We start from the raw sequence: 26,030 nt of genomic DNA, 5'->3' as shown, positions 1-26,030 counted from the left end.
GGTTATGTAACAAAATGAATTTTGAGTACACGAAGATGAATTCCATCTTTACTCTTTCCAAAAAGCCTTTTTTGACTTGTGTATAATGTAAACTAAGAATGCTACAGCTCATGGAAAAAGTGATAAAAATAACTGTTTTTACATGTTGCCAAGTTAGAAAATAGTTTATTACTTAAGAAAAATTTTTTTAAAAATAAAAAAAAATATTTTTTGGGTACTACTTATCATACACCAAATATCATTAAAATCAAAAATAGTGGTGTGCAATAAAATTTTTGAAAATTGTTGAATTAAAATTGAAATACCTCGTCTGATAAATTTTCATTACTATTTTCACATAAGTTAATTATTATTATAACTATAAATTGTGGTCCTGTAATACTTCTTTGTGAAATATGAATTTACTATTCTTTTTATACTATATTTTCAGTGGCAAAGATACAAAGAAAGATTCTGCCATTTCCCTGGTATAGTAATTTGATTCAGTATTTATCCTGCGTACTATTAACACTGATAATGAATATTAGCTGCTGCTACTTGTTATGCTGCATTAAACTGTTATTTAAGAGTAGTATTAGGTTTAACTTGTATTTTTTCCTTTAATCTTTTTTACCTACGTGCAAAATAAACTGTTTGTTTATCCGGATGCTTGACTATTTATAGACATTTTTCTTAAAACAGTAAAAAAAAATATAAAATAAAAATAAACTGAAATCACAACTGAGCATTATATTTGAAACATAGATGTGTAACATATATTGATGTCAACCAATCTATAGTTGACATCAACCATATTTAGAATTATTTATTACCTATTCATAAAAATAATATATATATATATATATATATATATATATATATATCTTATCTAATTACTAATTAGATCTGACAGGGTTTGGTGGAAAATTGGCAAATGAACACGATGAGGATATGTAAGAACTTGTAAAACATGATGATTAGTTCCTAAAGGTTCTGGATAACCACCTACAAAAATGTTCTAAATTATGCAGACATAAAGTATGAAATTCTGTTAGGGAATTTGTTTGGTTGGTTATTTTCTTATTGTACAGGTGCTACTTTCAACACAGTTTTCATAGAAAATTGAATTCTACTATCTCATATAATTGTGTCTGTGTCTTTATGGACTTGAGGCCATGCTCTGAAATAGCTCTTGGCTCTTTCTTTTTGTAGTACCTAATTCGCAATAAATTTTATTTGGCTATAAACAAACTTGTATCATTATAGTAAACTTTATTTTAATACCTAGTGAGATTATCTATCTATATACAGAATGATTCAAAGAAACGGGAAATTTTGAAAGTTGTGTTGGTAGCCGTGGGCGATTGGTACCACTTGATAAGTGGCGCCAGCCTCTCTAACCTAACCTGCCATTTAGTTGTCATGGATCCTTGGAGTGGTGCGCAACGTGCATTTGCTATAAAAGCATTTTACAAAAACAATGACAGTGTAGAGGGAGCGCGTAGAGAATTTCGCCGTCATTTTAATCTGGGACGGCATGACCATGTTCTATCTGCACATGCAATTAAAACATGGATATCTAATTTTGAGGAAACTGGTTCGGCAATGAAAAAGAAACCTCCAGGCCGTGAGCGAGCCGTCCGTACACCACAGAATGTTCAAGCTTTACAAGATGCTGTCACACGAAGTCCACATCGGTCAATCCGTCGTCTCTCAGCATCTTTACAATTGCATAGTTCAAGTGTTCGAAGAATGTTAGTGAAGTACTTGCAATTCCATCCATACAAGTTGCAGATCGTCCAGGAACTGAAACCGAACTATGCAGTTGTGCGAGCCCAATTCCATAATGTAATGCTTCATGTGTCATCCAAAGTTCACGAACTCTGGATGTCAGACGAAGCGCATTTCCACATCAGTGGATTTGTTAACAAGCAAAATTTGAGATACTGAGCACAAGAAAATCCGACGCAGCTACACCAGCGTCCGTTGCACAGCCAGAAAGTGACCGTGTGGTGTGCTATGTCATCTTACGGTGTTACAGGCCCTTATTTTTTTGAAGATGACACCGTTCTTGCAATTACAGTGACGTCGGCTTGTTACATCACCTTCAAAATAGTTGTCTTGGGAAGCCATGCAACGCTTCAAACGGTTTTCCCACTCTTTATAGCAGTGTTGGAACTCAGAAACCATAATATCCTTCAGATGGTCGGTTACATTTTTTTAATGTTTTCTACTGTTCCAAAATGGTGTCCTTTGTGGTGTTTTTTTAAAGTCTGAAACAGGAAAAGGTTACAGGGACTCAAGTCAGGTGAAAGAACCTGACCACCTTCCTTTGGGAAGTAAGGTGGTTGAGGAACTACAGGAATGTTTTTCTTTGCCTAAAATTTATTAATTGAGAGTGGAGTGTGACAAGGTGCATTGTCTTGATGCAGCATCCAGTTGTCTTTGATGGCTGGTCTCAAGCGGGTAACTCTTTTCCACAGTCTTTCAAGAATTTCTTGGTAAAAATATTGATTTACAGTCTGTAGGCAAAAACTCGTTATGGACAATGCCATTATTATTGAAGAAACAAATTAGCATAATTTTGATTTTTGATATGCTGATTTTTGCTTTTTTGGGACGTGGTGAGTTTGAAGTGTGCCACTCTTTGCTCTGGCATTTTGTTTCTGGGTTGTACTAAAATATCCAAGATTCATCACTAGTAATAACATTTTTTAGAAAATTAGGATCAGTTTCAATTTTCCCTGGAAGATCGCTGCACACTTCCACCTGGTTTTTCTGTTCAACAATGAGGTTTTTTGGGAACAATTTTGCAGTTATTTTGCAATCATTCTGACAGTTAATCATCAGTTATACCGCATCAAGTCTGATTCGTTCTACATTGTCATCACTTTTTGACGTTAATGGTCTTCCAGAGCGTAGATCGTACGCAACTGATTCCCGGCCAACTGAAAATGCTTTAAACTACCTAAAAACCTGGGCTCATGACAGAGCGTCATTTCTTTTCAATTTTGAAAAAGTTTCAGTAGCATTTTCACCAAGTTTAACACAAAACTTGATTGCATAACCTTGCTCAACACAGTACTGAATTAACATATTGACAACATGTTAAAGGAGATTTTAAATATTATAACATCTAAACTTAAAAAAATATTATTGACTGAACAAATATTTGTTCTATAAATTTTAATGTATTAGATGTATTCTAATGTGCAAATGTAAAAAGAAAAACTTAACACATTACTGAAGATGGACTTTTGCCCAGAAGCACTTTAATGAAAAAAGAGTAAGGCAAGAATGTTCTTTGTACTTTGTGGAATAGCTGAATAAGTTTATAGTATATATAATTAGCTAGAATTTACATACAGAGGAAATATGGACTATAAATAAATTATACATATATAAGAGTGAGCAAGGACTTCAGTTACTCTTCAGCTATTTAAATGTGATATGTTTAGGATAAATTTTTTACAGACTAAACAGTTATGTCATGTAACATTTTATGAATGAAATGAAAAAAATTAAATTTAAATTAAATTAAATTTTGTATTTACATTAACAAAAGTTTACATATTTACTATATTTTTATTAATGTTTGAAGTGAGCACCCTGTGCAGCAATGCACTTTTGTGTTGGATTGATCATATTAAGAGATGCGTAACATTATTGTCAGTGCCATTGAGGTTTCTTGTTGAATGTTTATTTTCAATTCATCAAAAGTGTGAGAATTTGATTCATTAATTCTTTATGTTCTCCTTCAGATATAACTAGATTATTTGTTAATTTAACATTCAGTTAAATATACAAATTGCATAAATGTTTTTCCCTACTTCAAAATAATCTTTCACAAAGAGGTTTCTATAACATTTTGAGGTTATAAAAAAATATGATTTATTTAAGAAGTAAATAAAATTAATGAAATAAAAACTTACTTGTGACAATGTTTTTATAAAACAATAAATTAGAGTATTTAGTGAATGAGATATTTAATTAGTTTGAGTAAGTCATGTATTTATTGACATTGTGATCCCTTTAATTTCCCATGAAATTGACTTAACAAAAAGGTAATTGTGTTTGGATTTCCTGTTTTACAGTTATTATCTATTTAGAATATTTTTGTAATCCATTTGAAAGAAATTAGCACATGTTATATTAACATAAAGAGCATAAAGAGAACAGGATATTCATATTTTGTCTAAAGAACTTCTACTGTAGATTTAATACTTTATGGGCAGGGGAAGAAAAATTTTATCCATACCGATTAATGTTGGCAATTTTTTTTATTTTAGTTGTAACAGTAAACCATGAAACAAAATTTAAAATAATTGTGGAAGTTCATCAAGTTAATCAATTTGTAAAATTGTTAGTTATTAAAAGAAAATGTAATAAAGAAATTTCAAAATGTTGAGTGTGTCTTGAGTATCAAAAGAAGATTCTCTATCTGCCTTACCATTTATCTATACTGTGCATTAAACAATGCCCTCATTTATCATTCAACTGCTATACTGCTATTCAAATTACTAGTTTGCATTCTGTTCAAAATCAATAAAAATCATTTAATTATTTTATTTTTAAATATAAGCTTTTGTTGAAATAAATGTGCATTATAAGTATTAAAACTGCAAAAAAAAAAATACTAACCAGATTTTATTTCTGCATAGTTATCACTACAAAATAACTGTCAATAATTATAGAAAATACTTATTTTGAACTGATCTGCTTCCCTAGTATTTATTAAGGCAGTTATTATTAGTAATGTGTAGTGCACATTATGACTATATCATGACACTGATTTTGCTCAGATTTTACATAAAAATTTTTGTAACATGTAATTTTCATACTATCATTTTTGATTACTATTGGATATATAACTATGTTTCATAACTTTTTTTTGGTACCTTGTGTTTTGATTTAACATTTATAATATCATTTTTACTTTTTTGAAAAAGACTATTGTAGCAAAATTAATTTCAACTTTATTGTTTTTAGGCACTTACAAAGATTTTGGGGTGCATCTGGTGATTTTTGGCAAGCTGGATGGGACAGAATATTGGACACAGTGGGAGAAGACCCAGTAACATTTTGGGTTTATGGTCAGTTATGAATATTTATTTCTTAAAAAGCATATTTAATTTATACACTTAAATTGTTTTATATATATATATATATATATATATATATATATGTAGAGAGAGAGAGAGAGAGAGAGAGAGTGTGTGAGAGGAAGAATATGTATGTGTGCATGGATGTGCTTGCACTTGCTCATAATGAACTCATTGTAATAAATTCATCATTCTGGAGCCTTTATTTTTATAAAACAACATGAAACCTATTAAAATGGATACAGTAAAACTATCTTAAATTAAAGCATTATTTTTTTGATCATGTACTGAACAAATGTATAAAAATAGATACTTTCGAATAGTCTTCCATTCTTTCCAGATTATTTATTTATTTCTTTAGCATACAACTTTAGTGTTACTATTTCATAAAATGGATAATAAAAGATTTATTTCTTATTTAGTTTATATGTAGTTAACATATTGATGTGAAAATTAATGAAGTTATACTTCCCATTATTAAGAATTAAATATTTAACAAATAGTTTTCATTTTGGTAAATATTCTGAGGAAGGATTTATTATGAAATAAAATAGTTTGTGCAGTAGGGGATGTACAAAAACTTAATAATCTAAGCTATATTTTATTTCTTTTTTTGCAATAAAATGAACGATTTTTCAACTTGTTTGTTAAAAAAATAGTCTTTATTTCTTACCTCATAAATATTTGAAATCAAAGTACTTATTTATAACAAAATGTTATTCTTAATTTGAAAAATAAAGAAGAGATAGGAGGGTAAAAGAGATCAACTCTCTTGTCATATAATCATTTATGTTGATTGTGTTGAATGAATCATCGTTTCATCTTTAATGATCAATTTTTGTATTTTTATTTTTTATTCACAACATGTATAATTGAAAATTTCATTCTATGTAGATATTAGCAGGGTTGTTATTTGTAACTGTTAGTTGACAAATAGAAGGGAACAAATACCCAGTAAAACGTTAAAATTTTCTGATATTCATGGAGAAGTAGTTTTTGAATAGTTTTGGATCTAATTAACATTTTTAAATGTGAAGTTTGTTCTTTTTTTATTTTTAGGTACTGTCATTTTAACAATCTCAGTATACTGGATTCTGGGTGCAATATACACATTTTTGGACATTATTAACAAACCAGCAGCACTTCGTAGGTATAAAATACAACCAGGAACAAATGAACCTGTTGATACAAGTAAACTTATTAAAGTGAGTAAACTGCTATTTAATGCTTACATACATTCTATTTATGTTATTAAAAAAGAAGAGAATTTTCCAATTATAGTTTTTTATTACAAATTTGGAATTGAAAAATTATTAATTTTTTTTTTTTGTATAGATAATATGATCAAACATTGGAAGTTATCATGATAAACTTCACAAGTTGCATTATATATTGGACCTGAGAGACTTAGTTTAATTACCCACTTCTTGTCAGTTTTAGAAATTTTATAGGTGTTCTTTTTTGGATTGTATTAAAATCTTAATCTCTTTTAGTAATGAAGTATCATCTGCATAAAAATTCAGTTTTCTGTATTGTTACATACGTAATGCCATTTATCTGCCTGCAGCTTAAAGAAAAATGATACTTATATGGAGCTTGAAGTATCCCTTATGATATAACACATTTATAATTAAACAGCACACCTTCCCAGAACTTATATGTACATTACCAGTTAAAAGTTTATGGAACAATCCAATCTAGAGCACATTCCCTAAACTTCATGTTAATTCTGTTAATGATATGTACAATACACACACCATTCAAGTAGATGCCTTTTAGAAGTAAAAAGAGGGATGTTTTCCTTAAGGAATAGTGTTTACTATTTCCAATTTTCTGCACAAGTTTGATTATAAAAATAAGCCATTTTTGCTTAATTTTCATGATAAAATCTCATGTATCATATGAAATAGAATTTTATCAGTATCTACATACATAAAAATACAGTCTTTTGTAGTTAAGTATTTTTGATTATTTCTTGTTAAGCAATTTTCTCCAAGCCGTCTCGTATGGCTTTTACATTTAAGAAAATACAATGAGACTTTGGTGAAGTAGGAAGGTGTCATGAATTACAGATTCAAGAGCAACTACAAGATTGATAGACGATCTGCCTTGGCGGAAATCACATTATTTGGGGATAATTAGGGTATTTCTCTCAACCTATCATCCACTAGATAATTGTTTACTATTCATTCCATCAACTTGCACAGGGTACTTGTCAAGGAGATAAGACGATAACTTGAGGGGCATGATTTATCTTTACCAGGTTTCAGTATCAGGAATAACCAATGCGTATGACCAAGAATCTGGAAAAATCTGATCTGAAAAAAATGTATTATAGATATACAAAAAAGTCATAACGCAGTATCCAGGTGTGATGACATACTGAGCCTTATATTATCATTTCTGAGGGAAGTGTCATGGGAACTATTCAAGGCATACCTTGGAAAGGTGGAAAGTGATGAACAATCCCTTTTGAATAGAAGGAATCAATGATTTGTACTTATATATAGCTCGTATTAAAGTGAAATGAAATCATCCAGCGTGATGCGGTGTTCTCTAATCAATGTCTGGTTTGATACCAAAAACAGACGACATCTACAGGTACACTAGGCATCAGAGCTCACAGCCGTTTCTTAGCTCTAAATATACAATTACCTCCAGTCCTTACTGTTGTTCCATGTTATTATCCCTCTTCGCAGCCTTCTCTTGTTAATTACTGCTTTGATCTTTGTCAGTATAATAAAAAGAACACAAATCTGGTTATCTTACAAAAGGAATTTTATAATATTTTAAATAGCATCAATCCTAATGTTACAGTTTATACGATCGGCTCTAGAAACGTTAATTCTGTTCATTATGGTTTTGTGGTTGGCAACATAACAAACATGCTCAGCCTTCCCACCATCATCAGTATTTTCATTGCAGAACTGTAAGCCATTAATAATACCTTTACGATTAGTCCAAAATTTTGACTTGTTCTTGTTTGCTTATTCCATGAGTACCTTACAGGCAATTAGTGAAATGTACTGTATTTTTCTGTTTAGCCTCCAGAATCACTGTAAGGTATTACTTTAGAGGATGAATGAGGATGATATGTATGAATGTAAATGAAGTATATAGTCTAGTACATTCTCAGGTCAACCATTCCTAAGATGTGTGGTTAATTGAAACCCAACTTTCAAAGAACACCAGTATCCATGATCTAGTATTAAAATGCGTATAAAAATAACTCCCTCTACCATGATAAAATCTTAAAACGCTCAACTTCAAAATCAGCTGATTTGCAAAGACAAGTTCACTACTAGACCAACCCGGTGGGTTAAAGTGACTTGTACTTACCCTGTAGGGGAAGAGATCCACCACTACCCCCTCTGAATCTAGCACTTATGGGCTTTACCAGAAACTGTTTTCAAAACCTCAGCATTTGACATATTTCAGTCTGCCTCAGCCAGGATGTCAGTGCGAATAATTCCCAAAGATGTACTAATATCTATAAAAAACTCATAAAAAACACATCAACCAAGTCTAAACAAGACTGAATGGACTAAATTACATCAAAGGAACTGAACTACCTACCTGAAATAAGTAAAGTTGAGTCCTGCACACAACTTCAGCGCACAATAAAAACATCAGAAATGTGAAAACATAAAACAAAACAACACGAATACAAGAAAGGAAAACCCAAGCAGGACCCTAGCAACATAATGCTGTTGCCTTTCTGATGCAATAAAATAAATTGGTTTCACAAGTGCAATCATCAACATCGCCTCCTGTGAAATTGTACAGTAGCAACCCATCACCATTAACAAGATGTTGAGCCCTCAATAATATATCCCAATAGCTTTTAAATTTTAACCTATCTGTCCAAATAGGCATCGCATATAGCATAATTGCCTCTCACATATTCTTATACAGGATACTCATGGTCTTAAAATTAGGACCCCAGTCAGGATTGACCATACACACATTAAATACCAAAGAAGGCACTACCGGGCTACACTCAAGCAGCCAGTAATCTCATATACAATCAATTGATCACTTGAGCAATCATATCAACCACCTTCCGGATACAGATATTGGGGAATAAACCTACCAACAGTGACATTGATGTTTGTTCCACTACATGACCGACGCCCATCAACCACACCTGCTGCGTATGTGAGCAACTCACCAGAAACATTGAAAACTTACAATCCATGCTGGGCTATGAAGCCCTCAATTAACTCACCACTCCTTATCAGTAAGTCTGCTATGCCACAAGTAAAACTTGGCATTTACGTTTGTACCAATTATGATGGGATCCAGACCAGAGAATCTGAGGATCCTGGCCCAGGCCTCAATATGATGATCAGCAGGGTCTTGATTCTGGAAATATGAACTTGCAGCATAAAAATGTAAGTTCTGAACATTACTTTAACAACAACATCATGACTGTCTGAGAGCTGCTGCACGAAGACACAATCAAGTTCCTTCCTACACAGAACAGTAGACGTACCGTTGGAACCACAATAAAGTCTTTTTGAGTGGGAGAAACCTGGCAGATCTCCTGACACAGGTTACAGACGTTGAAGCAACACATCTAATCATCTTTGCAGGGCGACCTCACCTAATTCGAGTTGAGCAATGTAAGCACCCTGTGCATTTAACTGCCCAAACTTAACCATCTAATGAATTGAGGTACATGTTGACAGTCCTCAATAACATCCACAGTCCTTACTGTTTACAGGGTGCTTATTGTCCTTGCCCAAATATTTACAGTTCACACATGTAAGACTGTCCAACTTCATAGCGCAATCATCATCTCCAGACACCCTGTTGTTTGTGAGATTCAGTGTTATTTCATAAATGGGTAAATTTAATACCACAGTCAGCTTCTGCTGGATCCCCAGTCATATAGGAATTTTAGGCAATGAACACGTAGATAGTGTGGCAAAAGAAGAGCTTGTTTTCAGCCTACTTTTACCAGTCATGTTGCTTCAATGATGTCTGTTTGTTTGTCACAATGAGTGGTAAAGTGAATGGGATAATACCATGAACAATAAACTTCGCCCAATTAAGAACACTATTTTACCATGGAGCTCTTCATGCAGAAATAACTGTCAATAGGAGGTTATTATCTGCCGTTTACGAATAGGGCACACTAGGCTCATTCATGGATATCTGATGACACAAACAAATATACCTCTTTGTACTCGCAGTGACTGCCAACTAACAGTGCACCACATCCTTGTTGATTGTATCTGTTATGCGGCAGTGCGTCACAAATTTAATCTAGGGGCTAACATGCAAACTATTCTAAGTAATAATGAAACTAAGTTATCGTATGTTTTATGATTTCCATTTATATTCAAATTCCATTTATATTCAAATATTTGAATTACTGTAGTATGTTTCAGCTATTTATGCCACTCTCCATAAAGCAGATGGTAATTTTATTATCTTAATTGAGATATATCTTTGTTTTTATTTTGATTTTAGCGTACACTATGGGTGTTTTTCATTTGACAGTGTATTTTTATGTTGCTGAGTTTTAATTTTTAGTTGTGAATTTTTAACATTTAGTTTCTTATAACAAATACATCATGTCTGGGCAATGGTAATGCAAAAGTGTTTTTCGCCCTGAAAAAAAAAATCAAGGTATACCGTAGCTTATCAAAAGAAAAAGGATTGTTTTATTAATTTTGTGAATCTCTTGATAACAAATGGCACACTTTCTACCTGCAACTTATGCCTGATAAACTCGGGACAATATGATGATGTAGGTGAAAGTGAAATAAACATACTTCCAAAGGTGTTTGCCACATCAATTATCATCGTTATGAGGATACATGATATCATGTACTTTTGTCTGTTCTCTGATCCATTCACAGGTCTTTCTATCTGTAATTCTATGGTAATTCCAGGTATACATCATTCTATATTTCTTTGTGCTACCCACAACTGTAATGAATGAACAGTTAACGTCCAAGTTTCACTTTCATAGGTAAGGACTGGCAGGATGCATTGATCAAAAACTTTCTTTTTAAAGCAAAAGGCGAATGTGTTTTTTTTTTTAAAAGATGTTCTGCCTTTCACCCAAGTGCAACTCGTTGTTCAGCCTCTTTGATTGTATTAACCTCAATTGACATACTTTGGCCAAAATATATGTAATCACTTACATGTTCTAGTTCTCCAGATGCAAAAATCTTTCTTTCCTTGGCAAACATATGACTTGGTTCTTTTTTTTTAAGGTTCATCCTTACACCATAGGATTCACCAGTGTCCTGCAGTAACCATTTGTTTCTTTGATTTCCGTATTGATATCGATTCATTTTTAAATATATGTTTAAAATATTTGTTACAGGTTATTGGATCTGTAGTGTTAAATCAAATAATTGTTGGATTACCTGTTTCGTACTTCAGTTATCATTTAATGAAATGGAGAGGATTCCCTCCATTAAGAGAATTGCCAACATTTCATTGGGTACTTGCCGAATTAGCATTGCATATATTAGTTGAAGAAATCAGTTTTTATTATTCTCACAGGTGAGTGTTTGTATTATATCTATTAATTTTAAAGGTTTATCATATGATTAAAATATATGTTTGTTTAAAAATTAAGAAAATTGATTTTGTGTAATTGCATCTATTAAACTATTCTGTTAATTTGTGTTTGTATAAAACCTTTGCTTTGTATCAGAGAGTAAATTAGCTTTAAATAATCTTAGCAGTATAATATATACAAATTTATAAGTACATAATATACATATACTAGCATTCCCATCATGGCTTTGCCCTCTCTGTACAGGTACTTGCATCTCCAGTTGCGGTGAATTTTAGCCAAGTAATTTTATGTTTTTAGTCAAGTAACTGATGTCAGGTATAGCCAGTCGCATCAGACATACACTACCAGTGGCATTGGCTGTGTTGGTTGAGCCGCTGCACTGTACAACATCGCACCTTTAAAAGATTGAAATTCAAAAAACCCGGAAATTTTTTTTAGATATTTATCTGAACAGCATTTATAAGCCCAAATCTACTGAATTTCTTTCTCATTTTGTATAGTAGAAAATGAGGAAAATTTGCAATAATTTTTCAAAATTTTTTAACTTTCCTTCATCTCTTTCAATGTCGAATTTCAGAAAATTTACAAATTTGTTTTTAGATATTCACAAAAAGATTACACACACCAAAAATCAAGCTGGTATCGTAATTTTTTAGCATAAAATTAGAAAAAATAGTTATGTTTCAAAAAAATTAAAAACTCCATTTTAATCTTTTAAACTGAGAATTAAAAAAAAATCCTTTCTTAGTGTGCACTTACACTGTAAGAAGAAGCGGTGTATAAATTTTCATCTTTAGTACTTTTTATGCGTTTATTATGAATGACTCATGACATGTTATTTTACATGTGCACACGCACACACACATACATGCATGCATGCATGCACACTCACACAGAAAACACAAAAGAAACATGCACACATAAAGTGTACTGGTTAATAAAACAAAGTGTCAAAATAGGAAATTATTCACATTGTTAACTAGTGAAGATATATATGTTCAGCTATGTAACATCTCTTGAACGATTGTAAGTGAAAAAAAATCATTTATAAGCTTTAAAAGTAAACATGAAAATAATCTTAATGTATAAAAAAAAATAATAGTAATAATATAGAGTAGTTATTAATAGTGAAGTTCTGTGTAATAATTGATCAATACTTCTTTGGGAATGACCATGTGTTCTACAGAAAAAGCCATTAAGTATAGTTAAGAATAAGGATATATGAAACCAGTAGGCAATTTTTTTTTATCTACTATTGATCCTTCCCTCAATATTTATTTATTAAGCAGGAATCAGTTTAAAGCAGGTAGATGTTAATAAAAGTTTATATACCCACAATTATAACATATGAAATGGAACAAGTAGGTTTGTAGTATTTGAATGTAAATTACTTTATGTGGAGGCAAAGTAAATGGAAAAATAATCTATGATGTCTGTTTAAAAAGTGGACAGAACATAGGCTGTGAAAAATAAATTAGCTTACCTAATAACTTTAGTCTCTCTAGAAGTAATCTCCTTGTGACTCCACACATTTAGCCCAGTTCCATTGTTGCAATTATTTGTCATAATCCCCTTTTGAAATGGGTACCAGCTGTGTTACTGCCAAGCTCATTATATCTTCCGGGCTATCAAATCTTATCTTTCTTAACTGTCTCAGCAGTATCTTCAGCTTGGGAAATAACCAGAAGTCACAAGGAGCCATATCTGGTGAGTAGCCCAATGAACTGTGGAATTCTATGCTTGATTAAGAGAGATTAGTTGTAAGAATGAGTGGAATATAACCTGAGACATAAACTACTACATATGTACTAAATTAGGAAATCATTTATTTAAAATAAGTTCATAAATTTGTAACATAAATTATTAATATAATCAATTAAATAAACTCGAAAGTAATTAATGTTCACTTATAAATATGAACAGAGAAAAAACACAGGTTGGACTAACCTAACCCTTTACATAAATGTAAACAAGTGAGCTGACTGATTGCAGTATCAGTGAGGTACTACTATCCCTTTAAATACTTTAGAAAACTAGCTTAATCAAGTAATTTAATCTCAAGTTAACATTATAGTAATTTTAAGGTTTTTTTTGAGATAATTACTTATTTCTGCTTATTTATTCATTAACATTCTAATAAAATAAAAATTAAGGAGAAATATAATTATTTTTTTCCATCATCTAATTTGAAAACTTCTATCTATTAAACTAATGAAAATTAGATTCAAAAACATAATACATCTGTAATAAGGTTTGTAGCTGTTATTTGAATGGAAATATAGTCTTTAATATATCTACAAATAAGTACTTAGATGAGTTTCCAAAAATTAGATTTATAAGACCAGTTTATTAAAATTGGCTTGATATTTTTGAGTGAAACATAAATAAATAGATACAAATCAAGATAATAGGCAATTCACTGTAACAGTGGTTTTCTCAAAGCTGCAGTTTTTAATATCTATAACAATGGTGAAATAATTTTTTTGTGAAAAAGAATTTCACCAAAAAAATTTATGTCAATGCCTGTGAGGGATAGTTGATGTACAGTGTGTAAAATGATTTTTTCATGTTGATATAACCATTATATTTCTTCTATAACAGAGTATACTTTTAATATGTACATCATCTGTAGATAATGTGTAACTGTACTTAAAGGCTGTGTGGTAATTTTTTTTCTCTTAAAATATGAAAAGCATATTCATTATTTTTTAGAACTTTAATTTTTCATATATTGTATACTAGATGGAAAATACTTATGAATTAAATATTCTGATATTGTTATAAAAATTATAATTAAATTTTGAAAATTAGAAGATAATTTTTTTTTTGTTTATCATTGCCCATTTTCCAATTTTGTAACATAATTTTAATATGTTAATTTTCACTAATCTTGTTTTTGTTTCAATACACAAAAAATGTTTATTGATTTGAATTTTCTATGTATTCCATGAAATGACTATTATGTGAAAGTAATTATAAAAATTAGGCAAGGTAGGTTGACAGAATGAGTTAAAATAAGGCAACACCATCTGATATCAATTGGGCTCTTACCCTACAAACATTTGCAGTTGATTGCTTGTTGGCTGATGTTTATTTCTTTTCATTAGTGTTTATGTTTTATTATTATACTAGCTTTTACTCGCGGTGAACCTTTAAACAAAATATGCGAGCAACTATGTCATGTCGATCAGTGGCTTTTTGCCCGGGCATTAGCTCTTTAGTTACATCCTGCCACAAAGGATTACAGGTAAAAGTTACAAAGAGGTCAGGCCTGCCTTAAGTTCGTATATAAGCAAAAGCATCTTGAGTGTATTCATGCAGATAACAGGGACTGTTCACAAAAGTAGAAGGCAGAATAACCATCTTGTCTATGTCATTAGGTCTAATATTACAATCTGCGCTAATCGCATCTTGTAGATGAATGTAATTTTCAGCTTGTAATTTAGTCTGGTTTATAGAAATGTAACGAAGGCGTTTGCTCTCTCCTTTAATATACATATCTACCAAGAATTGATGAAAGAGTTGCCTTGACCGCGAAAGGAGATTGAAGTCGTGCTCTCGAAGCATCATCTGATACGCATAAAAATCCATGCAGGAAACTTTTTTATTGGGAACTGGCTGCCTTGTTATTGGATTAATGACTGGAATATTGAAATGATATTCTGGCTCACCTTTACTGAAAATTAACAGGTACTGCAAAGCATCATAAAATTTATGAGTATCGGCTACGCATTACAGTGTATTATCATGTGCCCGTAACACTATGTCTTGTGGAGAGCATGGGTCACCAGTAACCAAAACAGCAACTTCACTGATCATTGGCGCATTATAATGCCTCTCATGTTAGCTACGTGGAGTCCGATCAGCATGAATGACCACTATGTAATTATTCGGAGGCCAGTTTTCTATTGCACTTTTAAAGGTATTTACCAACAAATTGTGGCTGTGTAACATTCGTTGAATTTTTAATACTGTATCTCTTTCAACTCCATCAATATATTGACAACGACGGTTTACTTCATTTTCTTCATCACCCATAAAATACACCTGCAAAAATTTATGCTGTTCATTATCTGCTGGAAAAAGTGATCCAGTTTGGTGATATATCTGTCCTTGTACAATAAAAGTTGGTGAAAATCCGGGCATTCTTATCACTTTATCTACTCCAAAGGATGATATTTGGAAGCAAGAGTTATACTTTCTGATTTTATTTAAAAATTGCTTCGATTCATCTGTAACACTTAAATATAGAGTTTCCAAAGGCTCCTCTTGTTCACCAAGTAAAGGAAGTGAAACTTTACCACTGGAACAGCACATTCCAGCAGTTTCATCTTTCCATTTCAAAACATCGCAATGCTGATATTTTCTATTCATTGAGCCAATACCAATTAAAGAATGCTTATGGTATTCAAGTGAAGGATCATATTGAAATCCAGAATTATGAAATACAGACCAATTGTTACACATGAAATTTTGACGGCGTGTGATTTGCATTTCTGCATGAACGGCTCTTCTTGCCTGTGATTGTTCTGGAGTTTCTCTTGCTCTTATAGCTGCCTGCTGTTCAACTTGTCTTTATAAAAACAAATTTTTATTTGAATTGGTGTTTCAGCTGCTCTTAAGGTAGCTTGGCGTTCAGCTTGCTTGTCTAACCTTTCCTGTCTCTGAGAAGTTTTTTCACCAGCCCTCAAAGCACATTGTCGCCTCGCTTGTTGTTGTCATCTTACTTCTGTGTGAGCGGAAGATTCTTGAATTCGAACAACTTTTGCTGCCCGGGCCCGTGATGAATCTCTGGGCAGGTTAGATTTGCACTTCCGAGGCATTTTAGAAAATGTTTAGTATTGCTTAGAAGTGACAGAAGAATAACAATAAATATAAAAGGATTCGAAACAGCAGAAGCACTATACTCAATTGAATAGTGACTTGACCGTCGGTATTACAGTGTTGGATTGGCACTTTATTTCATTTACTTACTGGAACGCCAGATGGCGTTGAATTTGGTCAAATTTTTTGTCGGACGATCATACCTACCAATATAAATTTTTCTACCCTCCCGAAAAAATGTTGTTTTTTTTTTTACTGAAAAGTGTCCTATGTCCTTCGCAATACCTTTGAGAATATGTGTACGAAGTTTCATGATGATCGGTTAGGTAGTTCCTGCATGAAAGCGTAACAAACAAACAAACTCACATTCACATTTATAATATTAGGATTGTAAAAAATAATATACATACTAATAGTAACAAAAAAGATTTCCATTGAAAAAGGTTCACTAATTCTAATAAGGTAGAAAGTTCTTCTAAGGTAAATAGTAAAATAAACAAGTATAAAACATATTTAAGAATATTGTATAAAAAAAGGGATTAAAACTATTTCACTCTTAGGTACATTTTTAAAAAAATTCTAAAAGTATGTATGATTGGTATAAATTACATTCATAATTACATATTGATAAAAGCATTACTTTTATTTACAAAAATTAATAATTATCAAAATATTTACTCAAATCTATTTATAATATAATGATTATTATTAGTATTGAAATTTCATTTCCAAGCTGTAATCTTAAGGAAAAAAATATTTGAAAAATTTTTAAATAAACATTAACAAAATTTATGGAGGGAGAAATGTGTTCAATAACCATAAATTAGTAAATACTAACTTAGTTTTTCTTAGAACCTAAAGTAAATGTTTAAAAATCTAGCTAATAGTTTCAAAATTGTTGCTTTGAAAATCTCCTTTGAAAAAAGTATGTTTGTAATTTGTTTTTTTGTTTGAGGTGATCATAAAATATCATCTGAAACATTCCAACATGCAAAAATTTGAAACAACAGTTACCATATTTTTCTTTATATAATATATAATGTACTGTTTAGTTACACAGCGTAAATATATAGTAGGAAAGTAAAAAAATGAAATTTAGCTCTTGAATAAGTAAAAAAAAAAATTTTGTGCCGTTCTGCAAAATACCAACTTTTCGTTAATTTAATTTGGTTTTAATATTTTTTTTTTAATTTGGTTTAATATTGCTATTAATAGATATTGCGGATAAAGAAACATCAATGTTCCAACTTGCAGTATCACAACAAACCAAACTTCTAGCTTGGCCAGTTCAGATTCTTTTGACTTTGAGTATAACTCAAGAATGACTCAACCAATCTTACTTAAATTTTCATGTGCACAACTTCAGATATACTACTGCAGCACATTTAAATTTCAGTAAAATTGATCTTGTAGTTTTGGAGATTTTAAAGAAACAGAAATTTTATACATTTTGGTTCGAGGTGATCATAAGACCAAACTTTTATACCCAGTCTGTATGTATGTATGTATGTATACATATTTGTATATTTTAATCTATCAGGTTAAGCTCAATAAAAGGTAAGAATACTCACCTGTCTGTCTGCAGCGCTTTCAGAGCTTTAACTTCATCATAAGCAGACCAGTTTTATAAAATACTTCTAATTATAAATAAGATATATAGTTAAGAACATATATATATTTTTAAAAAAACAAAAAAAAACAGTTAAATTTAAAATCATTAGTATATATATTTATATATACATACTATTTAAAAACTTCCTACATACATCTTGGTAAAATAAAAATACTACCTTATCATGGATAAGTAGATAGTCAGATTCTATATCTTACCATGGTGGAAATAGGAAGTTTTTAAAAAACTATTTTTTTAACCTATATTTTATATATAATCATGTATATTTTATAAAACTGGTCTGCTGATGATTGAGTTAAAGCTCTGAAAGCACTACAAACAGGTAGGTGATTGTTTTTACCTTTTATTGAACTGTGTCTGGTGGATTTAATATATATATATATATATATATATATATATATATACCAAGTTGGTGGAAAAATTGAAGTGAACTACAATGTGTAACAATTCATTTATATCAAGTTCTTTAACAAATTTTCAGTTCAGTTTACACACATGACTAAAGGCCTCACAAATTTGATTGTTAATATAAAAACTTTTGGAAAATCAATGACTGGTTTCTGTTTAAATAATAAACACTGGAAGCCTTTCCTTCTTGACATATCAATTGCTGCCATTGGTTCAGTGTATTATGCTCACACAAGTTATATAATCTGTGTTCCACTGTCCATCTGAAACACTTACATTTTGTGAAACAAAAATGTTTGATTAATTAGGGGTAATTGGTTGTTTAATGAAAGTAATTTTTTTATTTTAAAATTTATTCTCTCTTGTTCCCTGTCATTAATACATAATCAGTGTAAATAATAGTAAAGATATTTTGTTTGAATAAACGGATCTTTAAGAATATTGAAGTAAAAATGAAAAAAAAAATGTTTTTAAGTGATCCTTTAAATGCTGTTGTAAACATTTCTTATTTATTAGTACATTTCACCATTTAAGCAAACTGAAAATGTCTATATGTATAATACACAAAAGTAATTAAAACTACCAAATAACTATAAAAATAAGTGTATTATTTATAATTATCATATTAATATTTCACTTACTGTTACTGAAGTAAAATTGCTAAAACATATCACATCAGCTATACATCACATTATGAAAAGGTTAAAATAATGTTGACAGCTTATAAGTTACGCAACTTAATGATGCTTTAATGAATGTATTTTGCAAAGCAGATTGATTGTGTTATCATTATTTATATTTAAAAGTATATTTCTTATTCAAGATTATTGAATGATTTTCATTATTTATTACAAATTTTTGACAAATGACCGGCTGATGATATTTCATCACTGGTCTTTTATGCTGTTTTTTCATTGAAATTTGCAATCAACTGGTCTTCTAATGATTAAGTTTACCTCTTCATATTCATGATTCTCTCTTTTCTATCCCCTCATTTTAATCCTCTTCTTCATTTGCAGTTTGTTTAGATTGCTAAACCTAAAAAATAGGTTACATTTTTTCATAAAATGGTAAAATTATCCTTTTTTATCTTATTTTTTTTAATAAAAAATGTTAAACTTTTGTTAGAAAATAATAAATATTTCATTTCATCGCAGGTTACTTCACAGTAGAATGTTATACAAGCATATACACAAACAGCATCATGAATGGACAGCTCCTATTGCAGTCACTGCTATTTATTGTCACCCTATTGAACATATATTTAGTAACCTGTTACCGCCTTTCCTAGGAGTAAGTATTATTTCTACTTTATACATTTTTCTGTTGATTTTTCTAATATTTAATGGTACCTTGTTAAATTTTGATTTTTTTCTACTAGATTTTTATTTATTTATTTTTTCTACAATTTTTAGATGTAAGTTGCTTTTTAACCTGAAACAACTTTGTTTTTTCACTGCAAGAAAAAAGTTTTTCTCAGTACATTTTTCTCCAATTAGGTACATTTGTGTACTAAGTTAATTTTTTGCACTTTGTGTGAGTACAAAAACTCTCAATTTTTTAATAAAAAATAATAAATGCTGTTCTAATAAGTAAAAAAAAATGTTTAGTCGGTCACAATATTTTTTTTTTTTTTTTTTTTTTTTTTTTTAAATGACACCTTTTTTCTGTGGAATTATTAATTTTTTTTTTAGGAGTGTTCTTTAAAACATATGCATGTGTATGGTTTTTTTTTGGAGGAAACAATTTTAGAATTGTTATTTAAAAGTATTTATTTTACAGGTACTCAGCTGTAAAATTAATGTGATTTCCTCAAAGAAGAGAGTTATATTATAGTTCCTTATTATTAATCGGCCAGTGATTTGCATTCTTAAGAAGTGCATTTAAATAATTTGGTTTTTGAGTTTATTGTCAAATGACCAGTATCATTCAAATATGTTTCTTTAGATTAATCTTCATTGCATTCAGAAGTTATTTATATTTTTTTATGTAAAAAAAATTTAAATCCATTTTTCTCTATTTCAGGTATTTATTGCTGGGTCTCATGTTGCTACTGCATACCTTTGGTTTGCTATTGCAATTATTTCTACACTAAATGCACATTCTGGTTACCATTGGCCATTTTTTCCTTCACCTGAAGCACATGATTTTCATCATTTGAAGTTAGTAAATTTTTACTTTCATAATTACACGTTAATGGATTTGCATGAATTGGATAGGATACTTAATTAAAATAAAAGCAGTTTATTGCCTAAAGCAATGAAGTAACAAAAATAAATATGAAAAATACTATTTATAGCATTATTGTTAAAGTTGATAATGTTTTTACATGAGATAAAAAATTATGTTTAGAGCTAGCTGTAAGTTTGTAACAATGTTTTAAGAATTGCACACTTATAGTTTTTCAAATTTACTTATTATTCTTAATGAGTGGTTAGTTAATATACTAAGTGCAATCTCATGTTTCCTCTGATGTTTAAAAAATTTCTGTTTGGTCATGCTATTACTAATTTTGAATACATTATTACTATTATGGCTCCTTTCTGTTTGTACTGAAGGGGATGTTTTAATACATTTTTAGAGCTCAGAATCGGTTAAATTAAAAAAAAGGGATATGCAGAAAAAAATTTACAAGTAAATATTTTATTTTAGTAATATTGGCCATTTTATTGAAATTATGAGAAATTCTTGAATACTGTCTGAATACTGTAGGTTAGGTGACACTGAAAAATTTGATATTGCAGCTTGCAGCTGCAATATCAGATTTTTCAGTGTCTTTGTTAGTTTCAACTTCCTTGTGCAATTTTCACTCTTTAAAAAATTATGAGATTACTATACTATATATTTTGGAACATGTAATTTAGTAATGATTACTTTCAAAACAGTATCTCAATATTTTACTCTTATTCAAAAATAAACTTCTATAATTTAAAAATTATAAAATTACATTAGAGTTTATAAGATATTCAAAAATTATAAACAGAAATATCTGGCAGATTTTGAGATTTAATTTTTTTTGCTACCTTAGGTGCATGAACAGTAATTTAAAAATTAAATGTTAAGTTCTAGGATGATGTGTCTGACTTAAAAGATACAGAGAATTTTAAATATGTAGTTAAGGTTTACAGCTTTAGAAAAAAATTTCTAAATCGGAATTTTTGCTTACCGGTTTTCAAGTTGATTAAAAAAATTTTCTTCACAATGTGGAAAGCCATATTTATTGAAATTGTGAATGTTTACTGGAATTAACCAAATTAAATAGATTTCAGTCACTATTTTTAGAAACTTAGTTTTAATCTATTTGCCATTTCTGTTTTATTCAGCTTAGCATTAGAATTTATATTGTTGTATTATTTATATTCTTATCAGTAATTTTATTATTTTATAGCATTTGTTGCTTAATCTAAATTGTTTGTAATGTAATAAATATATATATATATATATATAATATGTATTTTGTGTGTGTGTGTGTGTACATGCACGCATGCATGTATTTTATTACATGATATTCTGGAAGTCTCAACATCTTGTGTAGCTTTCTTGATTTGGGGCTATCTCTTGTTTTATAATCAGTATACCTAACTATTATATCCGTGAGTTGTCAAGCCACATATATTGTTAATTGGATCCCAACAACAAAATGGTGGCTGGGGAATAGCGTCAAGGAGTTCTTAATGTTAAAAATATAATGGTTTGAACTATCAACTTTGTACATAAGAATGGTAATTATATGCTCCAATCTGATGTGTTTTTTTTTGTGATGAGCATAAGTATATTTTTTTAAATATTTTACATAACTGCAAGCTACATAACATGTATAATTCTTTTAAAATTTGTTTCTTTTTAATTTTTTTTCTAATAAATAATATTAGATATCTAAAATTGAACTTTTCTTATTTTAGAAGTTTAAAAACTGATACAATTTAATTGTTGATGATAAACAAATTTATAAATATAAATTATTCATAATTGGTTATCGATTTGTTTTTTTAGATTCAATCAATGTTACGGTGTGCTCGGTGTGTTAGATAGATTGCACGGTACAGATACTGTTTTCCGTAGTTCACGCAACTATGCCAGACATCTTACAATGTTAAGTTTAGTACCAGCACGTGAAGCTTACCCTGATGAACCAAAGTGGAAGCAATAAAAATTTAATAGATTTTGTTTACCTGCTGTAGTTCAGAATCAAAAAAAAAATTGAACAGGTAAATGGTTTTATGTATATTCCAAATAGTTTGTAGACACAAATTTAAGAATAATATCCCATTAACAATGATAAAAGTCACTGATTGCAGTTATTCGTTCTTAAGAATTGCATGTCAAAATTTCATCTGATATATATTCTATGGTATTAGTGTCAGTGAAAATTGAAAAATTTAAATTGTGTTAAACACTTTAAAAATAAACATTTCATTTACATGAACAAAAAATAGCAAATCGTTTTAATTGGTTCCAATTAAAACAAGATGTTCTCAACAATTTCTTTTTAAATGTTTATTAATTAAAAAGTAAATACAGTCCTTACTTTTCTCCAAATGGATCAATTTTGATAATTCATTGATATAGATAGATGTTATTTGTTTATTTTGTACAAGTTCCTCTGATTGTCTTGTTGTAGAATTTTCCAAAGTAAATGGAAGATTTTTAGTTCAGAGATATTTTTAATTATTATTTATTATTTTTATTTTATGATTGGTAAGTATTGAATTATTATAATACAATGATTTGCTATAATATATGATCAACTTGTCATTCCGATATTTAAAGTACTTTTGTTCAAATTTATGCAAATTGCAGTGTCTGAGAGAATCGTTTCTCCGCTAGTTGTGAAGTGCGTGCTGTGATTAGATTTTTGTGTCCAAAAGGATATTCAGCTGCTGAAATTCATAGGGAGTTGTCATAGTGTATGGACCTACAGTAATGAGTGAAGAAAAGGTTAGACAATGGTGTTGAAACTTTAAAAATGGCCACACAAATGTGTATGACGAAGAGCAGAGTGGCAGGCCCAGTACTCAGACCGATGAAATCGTTGAACAAGTGAACTTAAAACTGCAATGTGATTGGCGATTGAAGATTAGTGTTCTGGCTGATGAATTTCCGCATGTTGTACGCACCTCTTTCTACACGATTGTCACAGAAAAACCCAGATATTACTTACTGTGTACAAGGTGGGTACCAAAAATGCTCACCGACCAACGTAAAGAGCAAAGAATGTACAGTGGATGAGCGTTTTGGAGCGCTATTGACAAGATGGAGATGATTTGTTTACCCAAATTGTTACGGGCGACAAGACATGGGTATCCTACTCCAATGCAGAATCAAAACAACATTCAATGCAGTGGTGCCATTCAAATTCCCCAAAACCTAAAAAGTTAAGCAATCTCCGTACTAAAGTCAAAAAATACTGGCTACCGTTTTGTGAGACAAAAGGGTGTCATTTTGGTTGATTTAATGGAATGTGGATCAACAATTATAGCTGACGTGTTCTGTGAAATGCTCACCAAACTAAGAAGTGAAATCCAAAATAGACGACGCAGGAAACTGTCGTCCGGTGTAATCCTCTGTTACAAACAACAATACGCATCCTACACCGCTGCCTTAACCACGAAGAAGAAGAAGATTTAAGATTTTCATTGGGAACTTTTTGACTATCCTCCATATAGTCCAAACCGTGCACCTAGCAACTACTTCCTCTTCTTGCATGACCAAACGACCCTTACTTTATGAATACGCCTGGTATATTTCAGATAAAACTAAAGATATACCAAATATATATTACCAAATATATATTCAACAAAACAAATTTTAATTATACTTTTTGATGTGAAACGTCTTTAAAATCACACCGAAACATATGATTACCAGAACAGAAATTTGTAGTGTAATGAAAAGGTCTATATCATCCTACCTTAATAACTCCCTAACTATTAGTCTCAAGAGACGTAAGTGCGGTGTCATTTTATAACTTACATGGTCAGCCGCCAATACAACCTTGAGTTTGCATCACTGGCAAGAGGGTTGGGAGAAGGCTCAGTGCAGATCGGCCAAACTGGTACTTTCGCTCATTTCTATTCAGTATAGCTCACAACTTAGACCGGAAGTGTGATGATTCGTGTGTTTATATTTAAAGTTTGTTGAGATAGATTGATTTAAGTAATAAGTGTATTTTGGACAATATTTAGATTGATTTAAGTAATAAGTGTATTTTGGACAATATTTAGATTGATTTAAGTAATAAGTGTATTTTGGACAATATTTATGTATAAAAAATTAAAGTAAACATTAAAAAAAGTATAAAAATCCAGTCAGCCTCAGCCCATGAAAAAGTCAGCAGGAAATATAAATTACACATATTGTTGGAAAGCTGAGGTTATGGGCATGCACAGTGGAAAGCTGAGGTTGTGGGCATGCACAGGTACACCAGTATTTGGTGCCGAGACTGTTTTGGGAGTGTTGCAAAGCTGGCACGGTACGCTCAGTGAACGATGCTGATAGCGCGAGCACCTTTATTGCTGCTTATTATGCCTTACATCTCTTACTTCTCATGTTGCAGACCAATGTTGAACAAAATTGTCGTCGATTATTAGTGGAAATAAATATGATGTACCCTTTAGTGTCTGTTTTATGTTAAAATTAAATTTAGTGTAGTCACTGTCTCGTTTTTATTTCACTCCAATACACTAAAAGTGACTCGCTGATATACAGACCAACCAATTTATCTGTAGGGTTGGCCAAATGAAGGAACTAAAATTTTCCATTTGAGACTTTAAATTTTGTTATTAAAAAATACGATGGTGGCTCTCTCATTTAACTCTACAGATAAGTTGGAGAACTTCATCTAAGGTCAATAACATTTCATGGTTAACCAGTGGCCTTGCACCCCGACACAGTCCCACCTGTTTTTTTTTTTTTAACATATGTTTAATACTGCTCTCTTTAATTGTGTTTTCGTATTATTTTCTCAATATCACCGTCAACCACACGATTTCTATTCAATTCTTAAGTTTGACTTGAAGTTGATGTTATTTATTTATTTTTAATTTGGTATAAACTTTAATTAAATTTTTTTTTTTTATCTGTTGTATTATTTTTTTAAATAGTTAGTTTTAAGAGTGTAATTCAGAAAGTTATCAGACTGACAAAGAAAACACCAGATTTTTCAGAAAATCTTTTTCAGCATTATCACCTTGCAATTCAATACATTTAGATCAACTACTTTCCAACTTTATAATATCCTTAGTATAATGCAATTTATCCAGCTCTGCATTTGAAGCAAATTTTTATCCTGTGAGCCATTTCTTTAGGTTTTCTAAGCAAATTTATTTGCATAGAAACACTTTGAAATATAGATCAGAGAATTTTGCAACAACCCAAGACGTGTGTGCAGGCACATTGTCATGGTGAAAGAGTTCTTTCTTTTTGGACAGGTGTGGATATTTAGCTTGAATAACACCCTTCCTTCAGTCTAGTGGTGAAGCATAATACTTCCTGGTGCTGGTTCTGCCTTTTTCCAGTAGTCTATGACTACTACACCACA

General features: G+C 30.6%; 1 protein-coding gene across 8 annotated transcripts in view; it reads left to right on the top strand.

The window, feature by feature from the left end:
* The window catches only part of LOC142319365 (fatty acid hydroxylase domain-containing protein 2), a 56,117-nt gene that overhangs the window by 22,049 nt on the left and 8,038 nt on the right, over positions 1–26,030 (top strand). For all 8 annotated transcript variants that reach the window (XM_075356577.1, XM_075356575.1, XM_075356573.1 and 5 more), the window contains 6 exons: positions 4,969–5,072; positions 6,141–6,286; positions 11,425–11,606; positions 19,648–19,783; positions 20,516–20,652; positions 22,484–22,698. In XM_075356577.1, coding sequence (XP_075212692.1) covers positions 4,969–5,072; positions 6,141–6,286; positions 11,425–11,606; positions 19,648–19,783; positions 20,516–20,652; positions 22,484–22,640 — 862 coding nt within the window. In that variant the 3' untranslated portion in view covers positions 22,641–22,698. The remainder of the gene's footprint in view (positions 1–4,968; positions 5,073–6,140; positions 6,287–11,424; positions 11,607–19,647; positions 19,784–20,515; positions 20,653–22,483; positions 22,699–26,030) is intronic.

This window comes from Lycorma delicatula, chromosome 2 (genome assembly GCF_047948215.1).
Source record: "Lycorma delicatula isolate Av1 chromosome 2, ASM4794821v1, whole genome shotgun sequence".
Lineage (NCBI taxonomy): Eukaryota > Metazoa > Arthropoda > Insecta > Hemiptera > Fulgoridae > Lycorma > Lycorma delicatula.
This window is presented reverse-complemented; position numbering and strand designations above follow the sequence as displayed.